The 15,235-nt window shown below is 38.2% G+C and overlaps 1 protein-coding gene across 2 annotated transcripts in view; it reads right to left on the reverse strand.

The window, feature by feature from the left end:
• ZFAND3 (zinc finger AN1-type containing 3) overlaps positions 1-15,235 on the reverse strand; it is a 131,134-nt gene that overhangs the window by 43,035 nt on the left and 72,864 nt on the right. The window contains exon 1 of one of the 2 annotated variants that reach the window (XM_003203931.5): positions 289-308. The exons of the other annotated variant lie outside the window; for it this stretch is intronic. Within the exon in view, the coding sequence (XP_003203979.2) occupies positions 289-292 (4 nt within the window). The 5' untranslated portion in view covers positions 293-308. Of the gene's footprint in view, positions 1-288; positions 309-15,235 lie in introns of those variants that run through there. 2 annotated transcript variants of the gene reach the window in all.

Genomic DNA, 15,235 nt, shown 5'->3' on the forward strand with positions numbered 1-15,235 from the left:
TGAAAAGCAGCTCCCTCCTCCATACTTAACTTCAAGCTAGAACCAAAAATGAAATAATACTTCACATTCCAATTAAGCAACAGAATACATTATTATCAGTACATTATGACTTAATGAAAGAGAAAGAACAGAGTACTATTGCACAAAATTAGATCTCAAAATATTGTAGGAGCGGGTTCAAGAAAACACAGCAATCCATACCAATCACAGGACAAACTCCTTCCCAGGCTCCCACTCAAGCCACAACTTCTTCACAAAGGGAATTCCTTCTATTTTCATCCAACTTACCCATGTGTTGCCTCTCTGTGCTTAAGTCCTCCAGGGCTACCTGTGCTATGCTCTTCCTTTTGTGCCCACAGTCTTACATTCTTTTCCCATGCTTGGGCTGAACTGAATCTAGAAATATTTAAGCAATCCTATCTCTTTCTCTTATCTCATTCTGTACCTCCCAAGACATAGCCTGGTCAATGCTTAAAACAAACAAACAAAAAAACAAAAACAAAAACCAAACAGATGAGTATTTTGCAACGATTAAGCCAGGCCCGTCCAACCCATGGCCCAGCACAACCAGCAGTGTGGCCACCCCCACCCCACACCATCATGGCACCCAGCCCCATCACTCAGCAACAACTTAAACACTGGTGCCCTATTAACACTGTCTGCACTGCAACAAAAAGAAGAGGGCTCAGTGCAGAGCTAGCACAAGTTAGGGCAAATAATTTTACACATTTTGATACATTGGCTAAACACAGTCCTGCAAGCAGAGAAAAATGCAAAACCATGCTTTCCGTTCTGATAAAGGAATTTGAGAATAGTTTCAAGATTGCCAAAAAAAATCATCAATTTCTTTGTATATCAGTGATTCTATTCAGTTGGTCATATATAAACTATCATTCAACTCAAAAATCTGATTGTGCCCCTTTGTTAGATTTTTAAGGTTTATCTTTAAGCCAGAGAAAAATATCCCTTGCTTCATTATCACACCTTATTCACATCACTGATTTTTTGGCAGTACGTATATTTGTAAACAACTATTTTCAAGGACGTAGTGCAGAAACAGTAAACTTACAACAAAAACCTCAGAGGAACATCTTGAGACTTCACCGAGAATTGCAGCTACTGCCATCAAACCAGCCCGGTGCGGCCCAGGGAAGCCAAAAGATTGGACAGCCACAATCTAAGCCAATGCATGTCCCGCAGCATTGTTTATTATCGATTTGTAAATAAGACTTTTCTGGACTGGAAAAGGAATACATTTCTACCAGTTTCCAGACACTGATTTAACAGTTTAAAATGCATTTCAAATGTGCCAGCCAACACGGCTTCCTCTGTCAGCTGTATCAGACAGGTAATTCTAGGAGCCCTGCAACATGGGGGACAAGACCTTTGCTACAATAGTTGAACACAAGTGTTAGCAGCAGTACTCCTCCAGCTGGCTGAGGCAGCTGCCTCTCCACTTTCCAGATCCCTTCTGCTTCAGCACATGACAGAGAGAGGAGAACTAAGCTGAGGAGGACAGGATGCTGAATCAGACCACAAAATAAGATTGCCTCAGAAGACCAAAAAAAAAAAGAAAAAAAAGAAAAAAAAGAAAAAAAAAAGCCAGTCAATGCACCTATGTAGGCATCAATGGTATGAGATCTGCTAGCTTGCTAGCCGAATACAATTGCCTGCTCCAGCACCAGCATTCTAAGCTGCTCACTGATCTATGACAGTTAGGTTAGACAAGGGGAGTAAATCACTACGGTACGTTAAAGCTATGTACAACATTATAGCTATGCCCCAAGGTCCAAACTCCATATCTTGGATAGGTCCCATTCTCAGGCTTACGTCACCTCCAAAACAGATTCAGGTGAAACCTTTTTAATTGCAAAGCCCCTCTTGAGGGCTTTCCAAATCCCATGGTCTTGGTAGTGGATCAGCCATAGCACTGGTCTCAATTCCTACCAGCCATACCACTAATTTCAGCCTGGCATCTTCAGACACCCCTCAAGAACACCCCTCTCCCAGCCAAGTGGATTTTGGTTTGCTTAACATCCAGTTATTCCCACAATGCAAAGCATTTCCTCCTAGTAAAGACAGCTGTGGATGAGCTGCTTTCACCTCCTGGCATTCTTAAATACATTTAAAAAAAAAAAAAAATACAACAAAACACCACCACAAAGGCAGAATGAATTAATTTTGCAAACATAATACGTGTATAAGTGAAGGTTGTTTGTTATGACAGAGAGAAAAACAGTGCAGTCTATAAATATTTGCAGACGATGATGCGTCAGAAACACAGGTCGCCAACATGATGCATTGGGACTGGAAAGCACTGCAGTTGAACAGTCCCTAATTGCTGATTTTGGATTCAAAAGTAAATTGCCAGAAAAATTAAGCTGTAACTTCTGCTGCGGAAGCCTCAGCCAGAAGTTCAGCTTGGATAAGCACAAGCTCAAAGCCAGGGAAGAGTAGGTGGCAGCAGGCAGGAGTTCATCTGCATCGACAACAGCCTGGTGGAAAGCTCTTTGGGTAACAGACCTACTCGGGCCTCACTAGTTATCAACACAGTTTCATGTAAGTTTGGCTCCTGATCATTATTAGTGTGCCTGTAAAAATCAAGAAAGCTTTGAGTTCTTGGAATTCTGCACCAGCTATGATCCAATAGGTGCAGCAATAAGACCTGGAACCATCAGTTTAGAAGCTCCCCAATTCTTCACACCTACAATGAGATAACAGTTCTGGCAGAAGGAGAGCTCACAGCTGGAGATTCTTTGGGAATGACAAATAACAGTTGAGAAAATAAGAGAAAATTGTACAACTTGCCTACAAAGGTGACTGCAGAGACAAAGTGTTTTATATGAGATTGCATCCAAGGCAGTGCACAAAAACAAAGCTGCACTGTGCGTGTGTATCAGAAATGGGAACACCTTCATTTTCAAGGAGTGGACAAAAAAAAAAGCTTATGTTCAATATTACACATCACGAGGAATCCACAAAATCCATCAAAAAAGTGAGTGCAGAGTTATAGAAACAGCGATAGGTACTATGGGGTTTATTAAAGTTTGGTAAGCTAAAAATTCACAGGCTATTTTTTTCGATAGATGCAAATACATAAGGTAGGACTAGCTCCGTGCCATCCACTAAGGGCATTTACAGATGAATGCAGAACATTTTTTAAGTAAATGGCCTAAATAACAGAAGTCCTGACAGTCTTTTAAAGACAGTGCAGTAGATACCAGTGCTACAGTTGTGTCCCCTAAAGCTCTATTTTTTAATAAGCACATAAACCGACTTTATATTTTTTCTGAAGAACTATTCACTTTTATCAACCTGTGGATAAATTCACCAACTTAAAAAGAACATAAAAGGCTGTCAGAAATCATCATGCTGTGACTGCATTTCCCAACAAGCTTCCTAGTAACACAATTTGAGCAGCAACATGGCAGCAAAATCTACCACGGCACTTAAATGCCTTTTATCTTTCCCTCTCTGGGACTTTAGTTCAGAACTAATTTTTATCCAGTCTGCAGATCAATTAACTTTCAAAAATGTTTCAACCTGAACGGTTGGGTGGAGCCCAGGGACACCTCCCAATGCCTCTTCTTAAACACTTTTTCATTGCAGGCAAGATACTTGAGGAAAACATCGAAGCTGCTGTTATTAAAAGACACAGCAGCTGGAACTGAAGCTGTACCATACACTGAATTATTACTAAATATTGCTGTGTTACTGTAAATTACTGAAAGCTGCCTTAGTAATTTTGACAGCAATACATGATCTATTCAGAAATATAATCTATACTACAACTTTGATTTACATTTTCAACAAATTTCTGAAATACTTCTTTACCATTTGAAGTCCAGTATTTTACTGCTGCAAATAGGTAACTTATGACATGTTGTATTAGCTGTATTACACCTTCCTGAGTAAGAGCAGACTGCATTTGGCTTCTTTTAACCAAAAACCTGTTAGCACATGTAACTGGCAGACCACCTTCATCTCCCCAGAAGGCAGTAAGAGTTGGCAACAATTACAGCACCAATTGTGTCTGAATGAATCCAGTTAAGCCTTAACTGCTTAACAAATAAAACAAAACAAAAATATGAACACAATAACAGGCAAGATCCTGGCAAGATCTGAAGGGGAGGTTTCACTCAGATTAAGATCAGAATGTAAACTCTACTGAGAGAACAATGACCTCCCCTAACAGCCTCAGTGGGAAAGAAACCAAAGCAGAACAAGAGTTGGCACGTAATTTATCATTTCCAGAAGTTTTTATTTAACCACAGACATGCTAAACACCTTCATTAACTTGTCTCCTTTTTACTGAGGCTTTCTTTCACTATGCTAGCAAAACCAATGCCAAAACGCACAACAACTGACTGAAAATATATGAAATTACTCAACATTCTGCTTTCCTAGTTAACAAAATGCATGCTACGACTTTATACAGCCTTCTACTGGCACGCATGCTAGGAAGGTTTCTCCACTTGTCAAAAAATGTTTTCTCCTGTTGTTGGCTTTATTAGTTACCAGGTGGAACCCGCAGCCAAATGCAACTTGACAATTAGCTGCTTCTCACGTGGAGGATTAGCAGTCAAAAAGAGCTCTCAGTACAACACATGAAATCAATCCAGGAAGATTTTACTCCATGGATTGAGAAGCTGCTAGTAGCAAGCAGCAACACCGCCAGTTTTTGAGCCCCAAAATCCTTCTGCCTTGTTGTGTTTAAGGGCTGCCCCCAGCATCCCAACTCGCAGAGGCAGAAACCTCAGGCAGAGCTCTGATGCACTGGATGTTAATGGTAAGTAGCGAAACAAAAACAACTCTCTTAACATTTGTTTGTAAACAGCACCATGACTATATGCATACACAGACATTATACAAACATTTCATGCTTTCTCTATACAGTACACTCAAATAGTTTAGATTGAAAGGGAGAAACCAGGTATGTTCACAGGCATCCAAAGAATAAATTCCTTTGTAGGACAATCTTTTGCCTTTTTGTAGTTTTATAATAATATTGATAATGAAAACCATCCATTTATAGCTTCTGATATTAAAACCATCAATATCTGACAAAATATCTAAGATAATAATGAGTTCTTGACTTTTTCTGAAGTGTAAGGGGTCTGTAACTATATTGGGAAGAACCCTTTAGCTCCTGATAAGTAAATCTTGTAACAACAATCAGTAGAAAACTGAGGTTCAACCAAATATGAGCCATATAAATGTATCATTAAACATTTAATTCTGAAAAAGACAAGTTTGCTAGAACACTATACAAAATGACAATACTTTTTTCCCTTTTGCATTGATGCTATGGCATAATAATCATACAATTTATGACATTTGCAAGTGGTCTTAAAGCTAAGCTCTTCTCTCAGCTTATTTCAAGGATCAAGGTTACAAACACTTCTTTTTCTCTGGTCTATAACAGATGTTGTCATCAATAAAGAATGGGTTCATTCAAGTAAATGATGGATGCTGCAAGAAGTGTCAGAGTAAACAGAATGCTAAGAGGAAAAAATTAGAGTCTTTAAAGTAATTTTGGTTGACAGGCTATAATACACCTCTTTGTCACACTCCAGCCCTACAGCTCCCATAACTTAGAGTGTAAAATAGCAAAAATGGTGTTTGGAGAGCGTTTGCTTCTTACACTGCATTAAATGTGCAGGCTGCACATTCTTCTAACGAGAGCATCTTGTTCTTTTACAGAGTATAAATTAACATGGCAGTGTTAAATTGGATGTTCAGTAGAATCACAACACTGCACACAAGAGAACTTTTACCTTACTCTAACCAGAACACAGCTTCACACTTCAGAGAAAGTGCTTTTTTGAGAGTATTCTGTGAGAAGTAACACAAATATTATGACACTGGAAGCATTACAGTGAACTGATTGTTCTGAGTTATTGTATCATTCTTATTCTTCATGTGACTGTTTATACATGACAACCATGGTATATTTCTGGAAGCCCTAAAGATTTTATTTACCTTTTTTTTTTTTTTTTTCTTTTAAACTCTTCACTGGACTTTTCTGGTTCACAGCCTACTGCAGGCATTACAAGTGCCATTCCTTTCTACCTACATTTTGCACAATAAATTAGTGTGAAATGGGTAAAACCTTTCCCTTAAGTATTTCATTCATCTGAATGAAATCTAAAGCTCTAACAACAGACTAAACAAAACTCCACGGGATAGAAGATTTTTTTCTTTTAGGTAACAAAGATGCAGTAGCCTGCAGAGACAGAGACCCTGCCCTAAGGGGAATACACAACAAAACTGAAACAAGCATTTGTATCGGAGAAGACAACCAAAACCATGACACACAATCAGAGCTAAGAGCTGTACAAATCTATATCTATAAATAAACATAATGCACACACACAGTCAGAAAAATATTTCTTAATAAGTACGTAATAGCAATAATATGTGATGAACTGAGAAATAGTCTGGAGATAATAGCTTGTGTAAAAATACACAAAGGATCAGCGAAGCTCATCGCTCTCACAATTAAACACGAAGTGCAGCAAGAGCTCACAAACTATCAAAAATACTGAAAAGATTATATTCTCTGCAACTGAACTTTAGAGTAGTGAGCACCTTTAAGAAGTACAACACGTTATTAACAGGAAACGTGATTTGCATTTTACAGAAGCTGGGCTTTTCATATACATCTCATTTTCTTTTTCAATAAGCAGAAATACGAGAAAAAGGGTAAAATAAATGGAAGAAAAAAAAAAAAAAGATGATTCTAGGAAGGGAGGAAGCAGACAGATCATAGCAGCAATTGCCTGTATTTATCATTCAGAAACCAGAATCAGGTTACATACAACCTTCATACTGAAGAGCTGTTAGGATATTTAACACAATCGATTTCCATTTATTTATTTATTTTTTTAATTAAACCTGATAGACATTGCGTTTTGAGTTAAGTCCCACCTCAAAAGAGATGAACCACTGCTTAAAGGTGACACCACAGAGGCGGCCTTCCGTCTCCTGGCTGCACAAAAGGACTCCCTACCACAGTTACATAGGAAGACTGGATTTGATCACCGAACTTTGCCTGTTATTTAGCAAGAAAATTCAAAAGGAACTAATAAACAAAGACCAGTAAGACTACAAGCATAACATTATTATAAGCGATCTACAATTCAGAATCCAAGTTGTTAATGAATACATGTGCTTAGATCTTTTAAGAGAAATGCAGTTTTGCATTGGAGTAGCAGAATGTACAGCAACTCCATTAACCAGGTTCACAACACCTACCAGGACATTATGGAAAAACCCACCATTTCCACAGCAGATATCCCCACTATCTTCAAAATAGCTGTGAAATACCAAACTGATGAAAAAGGAATTTCATTACCATCTACGAAAGTTCCCTCTGGGTGCAGCTTCCCTGCAGAACACACAGTCCTTGCTCTGTCTGACCTAACAGTTTGCCTACTGGAGCTACTTCAGTGTTGGACAGTAACAAAGTCATTGGAACCCCCACAAAACCCTTGTGTCACATTCCGTACTGTTACTTTAAGTAGCACGCTTACCTTACTTCATATAAAGTTTCATTATTTCATAAAACTTGCCAATATAAAGAACAAATATTATTGCCTACCATTACAAGATCCAAAGTACTGAAGCTGTAACAGAGTAAAGGATTATTTCAACAATCCACTCTTAGGTTTCGTATTACAAAATCCCTCACATCTGTGGTTAGCATCTGTACTCTAATCCAGTACAGAGCACGGACAGTGAGAAAGTACTAAATAAAGACAGCACCGCATTGCAAGAAGTGTAGCTAATGGAGGGCAGCTATGTAGCACCTGCACCTGACAGCGTAACCAGGAGATTAAGAAAATTTATTACCTGATTAATTGAAACTGCATGGATTCTAGAGCCCGTGTCAAAGGACATCTGTACTAACTCAACCCACAGTGAAAGTATGAGCTTTAAATAGACTGTGGAAACATAAAGCAACCACTCCTCGATCACGACCATGAGAAATATTTTATTTTTCAATGATAGTATAGAGAGCGTGCATTTATCTGGATGAACATCTACCAAAACTGACTGCTAGGAAATGACCCAGCCCAGAGGGCAGCTTGCCATGGAGCCCTGCGTGCTGCCGCTGCAAAAACTGGCAACAATGACACACTGAGCACCTCTTGGGAGAAACAGCGTGAGAAGGCCTGGTACCCTGCAGCCAGGAGAACTAAGTAGATACCAAGTTACAGAATGAGTCTGTAAAAGTGCATGGATGCAGTTATTTGAAAGATCCATGTGCTGCTTAAGGAGGACGAGCATTTAACGCGATCTGAGGGTAACACAACATTGGGGATTAAATATAAGAGTCTGAAAAAAAGTACCTGGGGAAAACATCTAAGAAGCTCAGATCTACAAAACTTATTCCCAAAGCAGAATTGGAAAATTTGCAACATGAACATTTTACAACAGACAAAACAGGATTCTAGAAAAGACACCAAAGTTTTGAACTGCCTAAGAGAAGAACAAAAGTAACACAACACTGCAGCTCTGCAATTGCCCTGAACTTCTGCATCTTTAGCACTTGAATTTTTAGCAGTAGTACCTCTTCTTGAAATTGAGCAAATTAGTAAGAAATGTTCCACTTCAAATTAAATTCAGATTGATGGTACAATAAAATCTATGAGGCTCATATAGAGGGAGAAATGTTCACTTTGATTAGAACCTGATAAGTCAACCCATAAAACAAATAAACTAATGAAGTGAACTTCTTGAGGCATTTTTATTATAAATGAGAGATCTCGAAAACATGACTGTTAACTGATGGAAATAGATTTTAATTCCCATTCACATTTATTTTGGACACTTCATTTACAAGACATGTAGGAATTAATATTCTTTTAATAAAAGAAATGCTTCAATTAGCTTCTCCTGTACCAGAGCTATCTCTGTAACGCATTTTACTGTGCCCTTTCCAACACCTAGAGAGAGCCCTCCAGTTTCAAAACGTCTATTATTTTTTAATTAATTCGTTCAGTCCATATTATGTGGTTCCAATCAAACTGTGCATGTGTCTCATTTTCTGTCAATAACAGTCACTTGTAAAGCCGAAACATTCTCAAGCATTTGCCTACAAGTTGCCAAGATTTCCACGAGGGATGAAAGGCTTTTTACAGCAAATTAAATCTTTCTAGCACTAGCCTATGGTCCATCCCCCATAAGTCCTCTGTTCCTTCTTCTCTGCTTAAGGCATCTTAAAAACTACCATCAACAAAACTCTCAAAACAATCCTCAGAATTACTCATTTCTTGGACGCTTTTCCCCAGTAATTGCTGGGAAGCTGTTCTAGAAAAGCTCCTCCTAGAACAACAAGAACAGGGACTCTCACTCCCTTGCCTCATTTCCATCCCACTAACTCATCCACATCCTGAGCAGCGCAGAGCTGAAGGCTTCAAAATGCCATCACAGTCACTACATGATGGAAAATCAGGCAGGTCTCATTTTATGTTTTATCCCTTTTTGAAACATCCGTCTGAGAAGATGATTTAATATTTTATCACTATTTAGGTTTAACCACCAAACCTATAAATTGCAAGGTAAAGCATCAGGAGTTTCTTTCTACTCTTTTAAATCTCTGTAGAATCTGACGCTTCTCGTTGCAATAAATACGTGTCTTTCACAAACAGCAGTGGAGAACAGTGCGGAAAGAGAGAGGTACATGGAAAGTGACAGCCTTCAGAGGCGGCAGCATAAACCTCGCTAGGGTTGGAGCCCACATAAGCAGCCTGTGATTGCAATACTCTATGGCAATAGCCAACCAGAGGTGTTTTGACCACAACCTGAGAAAGCTCCACATTTTAATGACTTCCCAAAGCAGTTTGGAAGCTTAAAGAAGAAGCTGGAGCCTCCCTACTCATAGAAGGGACCTTTAAGATCATGTAGTTCCAACTCCCTGCTACAGACAGGAACGCCTCCCTCCAGACCAGGCTGCTCACAGCCTGGCCTTGAGAACATCTGCAGGAAGGGGGCATCTCAACCTCGCTGGGCAACCTGTCCCAGTGACTCACCGGCCTCACAGTAAAGAATTTCTTCCTAAGATCTAGTCTAAATCTACCCTCTTCCACTTTAAAGCCATTTCCACTCATCCTGTCACAACATACCCATAGAAAAAGTCCCTCCCCAGGTTTCCTGTAGGCCCTCCATAGGCACCCCTTCATCATCCTCTCCATCTTATCATGTAATCTTACAGAAATGCACGAGAGCAGCATTCAATCTGACAACAAAAAGAGCCAAAAGGAAACTGTTCAAGATGCAAGGAAAGGAAAAACCATCTAGATTTACAAATCCAAAAGGTCAAACAAAACAAACTTTCACTTGATGCACTTGCTACAACCTGCCCTGTAATCATTAAATTCTGAATGTGGAACACAGCAGCTCAGGAATACAACACCAAGTTCCCTTTGCATATTTTCACTATGTACTTGAAGTTCGTATGTATTTCCCTATGCAGTCTTTCATGGAAAAATGTATGAATATGCAGATATCAGGCAACTGCTTTCATAAAATAAACACTTTTCTGTGAGTAACAAAACGTGACTGCTTTGAATTAATGAAAACAATTCTTTTTATTCCTACTTATTAAAGTTGTCATCTAGAAGAATGCAGAAATGTTGAATTAAAGTAAATGGCAACAGGCATTTTCATTATTAGCCAGTTAATCCCAAAGAACATAGCTGGAACACATCTCAAAATACGGAATTAGTATAAGCTGGCTGCAAAGACAAGTCATCTAATGAGTTCATATCAAAAGCTTAGGAATTTTTCTCCATTTATTTTTCCTTACAAATGCTGGCTATTTCAATATATAGGCACTTCTCTGGTTTCTGTACATTCAAAGAAGTGCAGAAAAGAAAGAGGAATGAAAAAGACTGCTGTCTTCAGTATGATACAGTCCCCCCAGTGGAAAAGATGGATAAGTACACTTATTTTTATACAGCAAATATATGTGAACTTAAAGCATCTCTTGCCATGATGAAGTCATCCTTCTACGTCTCAGTGTCAGAGGACAACTGCTGAAACTGGCTAAACCACTCTCATCTATGACCTAATACAGAAATAATGTGCCATAAACAAAGAATAAAACAAAAAAGAACAATTCTTTCACTTCCAAAATCCATGATACGTGATTTCTGACTTTTTGAGTCACCATGGCAAATTCCTTGACATGAGAATTAGTCTTTTGCCAGCACTGTTTCCACAGGCTGAGCTGCAGGAGGTTATTAGACTCCAAAGTTAAAACAGAAAACAAAAGTCTACATCACAGCAGTGCTGTTTAGACCTTAAACAATACATTAATTAAATGCTGGTAATAATGAGATCCTGAAAATAAAAATGGATTCTGCAGCCAGTCCTCCATGTTTCGAGACTTGCTTCAAGGAATTCAACAACTGGGACTCCTCCTCACATAAAGGCTCCAGCTGCTTTGCTTTCTCTAGATGAGAGCCTTAGAGAAAATTTACAGGACTACACAAGTTCTTCTATTAATAACACGCAAGACAGAGAAAAATATATTTTGAGTGTTCAGCTAGGGGCAAGGGTGAAGAAAGAGCAATATTCGTTATGCTCAGAAGGAAGAAGAGAAAAAAACATGCCAAAAGTCCTACCAAAAAAAAAGGAAAGCAAGGAGAAAAATGCTATTCTCACATACTCAGCTAGTCTGCTCACTTTTGGAGTGCAATACTCAAGAAAAGCAAGGAACTAAAATGTGCTTTCAGGAAGAGTGAAAGCATTCTTTTAGGAGTTCTTCGTTATGCCTCAACAGAGTTAGAAATAACAATTACACAGTATTGCTTCTTCGGGTGCTCATACTGTACAGAAATGGCATATGATTGACAGATTGAACCTATACAGAAGATCTCGTAGAGAAAATATCCAATTTTTCTGCTTTGTGGTGTTAGTAAACTAGAGGATAAACAGTTAACAGTAATGTGCTTCTCCAGTTAGGGTGGCCAGTTGTCCTTCAAGAGCAAGTAATTACAGACATTACTTTGGAAACTAATTGAGGATCAGCACGTAAAATTCAGTTCAAATAAGTAAGTATGAATAAACTAAATGATGCATAAATTTTCAGGAAGAGATGAATGATTACTAGAAGCCAATAACTGTTTTGTGCATGCTGTTCTGATTACCTGATTAAAGCACAAATGTCCAAGAGCCTATCTTCAGTAGGCAAGCAAGAACAGCAAAATGCAATCAATTCCAGCAGCAAGAGAGAAAGTAGAAGAAAAATCTAGTTAACTGACAAGCTTGGAATAAATCTGGGACAGGCTGCCCAACCTCCTGCCATCGTACTCAAAGACTCAGAACAGTGGAAAACCTCATATGCAACCTAATTCTCTTTTACAAGGCTCGACTTGGTCTTCAGGAGCAGACTAAGAGGTATCTCCCACTATGAAGTCAAAAGTGTAATGCAGCACATTAAAATGGTGAAGTCTACCAGCAGAGGGAGGTGTTCTACTAGATTGCATTTTCCAAAAAAACTAACTTCCCTGCACACTGATTTCAAAATTATTCAGTCAACATCGATAGGGAGCAAGCTTCCCTCTTTCTTTAAACACACTTTCAAGTGTCTCTTGTCATGCATATCCACTTTAGACTAATTACTGCTATGGCAAATTTGATTTTTGACGTAACAGAAGCAACTCAGTCCCTAATTCAACACTTCCATCTCAAGTAAACTATCAGCTGAAAACCCCACCCTTCATCCTCTCTTTCTGACCATTATGTGAATACAAAAGAAATTCTCATCTTCCGTATGATCAGGAGATATTGGAGATTTTTTCCAAAACAGAAACTACTTCTGCTTTCATCAGTGGGGAAGAAAAAAATGGTGGCATCACCCTGCTCTCTTGCCTGATCAGTTCAGCAAACCACCAAGCTTAAAATACACATAAATTAAAAAAGGGAGAGAGGGAGAGTTGCAGTAGCAATACTAATGCCTTTAATCTTTGCTGAATTGTGCTGTAAAAATTTGTGGGAATTATTAGTCCTAGTATTAGTTTTCTAGAAGACTCAAGGAGTGGTGAGAACAATGCCTAATATTTAATTTGTGCATGACTGTGAGCAGACAGACAGCTCTGGGAAAAGATTCAGAGTACAAACATTAGGAGAAAAATTGCTGCAATATTAGGTATCTAAATCACTCTCTTGAAATGCCTCTGCTGACTATACTGGACAACTCAGTAATGCATGGGAAAAAAATTCCACAAGCATTCCACAATTCCATTCTGCAAAGGCAAGGAATAAAAACAAATCCCTTGTGTTTGAGAAGAGAGTTATAGGCTTCCTGCAGTTGATATTTGCAAGACTAAACAACAGTAAATGGAAGTATTTAAGAAAAGAGGAGTGACAGTGTTTTTTGTTTGTTTTTTATATGTATTGCTATAAAAATGCACAGACTCCACTTTTCAGGAAAAAAAACACAACTGTGTCATCTACTGCACTGGCTATTTCTAATTGAAGTCTAAGTTCTTCAATGTAAGAACTTTAAGAGGTATATTTTAATGTTAAATGCTCCCTGCTCTGATCTTGCTGAAAAGATGCTCTCTATTAAATGTGTTTTGCCTGAAAACAGCAGAAGTAAATCTAACAGGTAACACTCTGTGGATGACTTTCCACAGTTCTCCCTCATCTAAAATGCTCTAAGGTACCATTTTGATTCTGTCAAATTGTCTTCACATTGAAAGGCAAGCAACTTCAGAAGATCTTCTGAAGGATGGACCTTATTCTCATAATCACTTTAGGACCATTGTGGCAGGTGTGATACTACATGCATTACGTATTTATGCCTATGTATGAAATAAAATTTAACAAAATAAATCTATTTAATGCAGGCTACGTTGGAAGAAAAGCATTTTTTTCTGTATTAGAATGAAATACTAGAATTAATTTCTTTTTCATACTATAGGCTTCCATTATCTCTAGAGAAACTACTTCCACAAAAACAAAACAAAGCCTCAGCACTGTTTATTAAAAGAAAACCACTAAATATTTTATAAGTCAGCTTTAAGATTTTCTCTCTTATTTGTTCAATGTTTATACAGAAGATTACAGTTAATATAGAAGATTCTCTTCATAACAGTGGCAGCTCAACTGAAAACTGGTTTAAAATGAAGGTATTCAAGCTGATAGATCTGTTTTCCAAGATTTTAACTAAGAAATTAATTTTTAGACTTGTGTATTAGCCATGCTGATATTCTACAGATATTTCACATTCAAATATATCTGAATATGAAAATTTTAATATTAAATTTGGTTTCTAAAAGGCAAGTCTACTTCAAGTCTCCTACATCCGATTTCACAGAGACCCAAGAGTGTCCCCAGTTACTTCTTATCTTCTTCCTGCCAATTTCAACAATGACTAAGAACACATCAGCTCTACAAACAGTCTGATATGAAACCCATGCATTTAATTCCATCAACATAGTCCCTTGCTAATTAATTTGTGACCTCTGCAACACACAGTGGGACGTCTATCTACAGTCTCTTCTAGTTCCCAGCTCAGAACATAATTCAATCTGGGCTGCAATGCTGGTCTGACTTCCTGCTTATTCCTCCATTTCCAAGTTCTTCAGGCTATATTAGGACTTGTCAGCTACATCTGGGATAAAAAGCAAAGTTACAGAAGCCCAGCTTTCAATTACAAGATTACTCTACTTCATATTTAATATTAGGAAGAACATTTTCTTTTGCAGACATTTACACTCACTGCTGTGCTAATTCTGTCTGGTCTGTCCTGAGGTGAATTTTGCATTATTAAATCACCACTAAACACACTCCTGTTTGTGATGCTTCCCGCTTGAAACAGCAGATTCCAATTTGCACATTTAAAAGAAGTTCTGAAAAACAAAGATAAATCAGTGACTCAAAAGAGACCATGGTGACAGAGGCGGTGGATGAAATCCAAGCTTCTGTAGTATGTTCAATTGGAATATTTCAAGCTGTTTTATACTGAACTGTACACCATTTAGAGTGCAAAATGTCTCATGTAATCTATGTCTGAAGGTAAAGCTCTGTTTACTGTCGAGTTATCTTTATGGCATTTGCAAATAGACTTTGAATACTGCTAGTTACATTTTCATAACCATTTTGTAAAGGTATCCAACTGTCTTTAGAGATAGGAAAAAGCTGTGTATGAAGAAAATTAAACCACTTGTCCAATTTCATGCTGGAGAGATGCATGACGAAGTCAGGAAGCCTACATTCA

This window comes from Meleagris gallopavo, chromosome 2, assembly GCF_905368555.1.
Source record: "Meleagris gallopavo chromosome 2, MGAL_WU_HG_1.1, whole genome shotgun sequence".
NCBI lineage: Eukaryota > Metazoa > Chordata > Aves > Galliformes > Phasianidae > Meleagris > Meleagris gallopavo.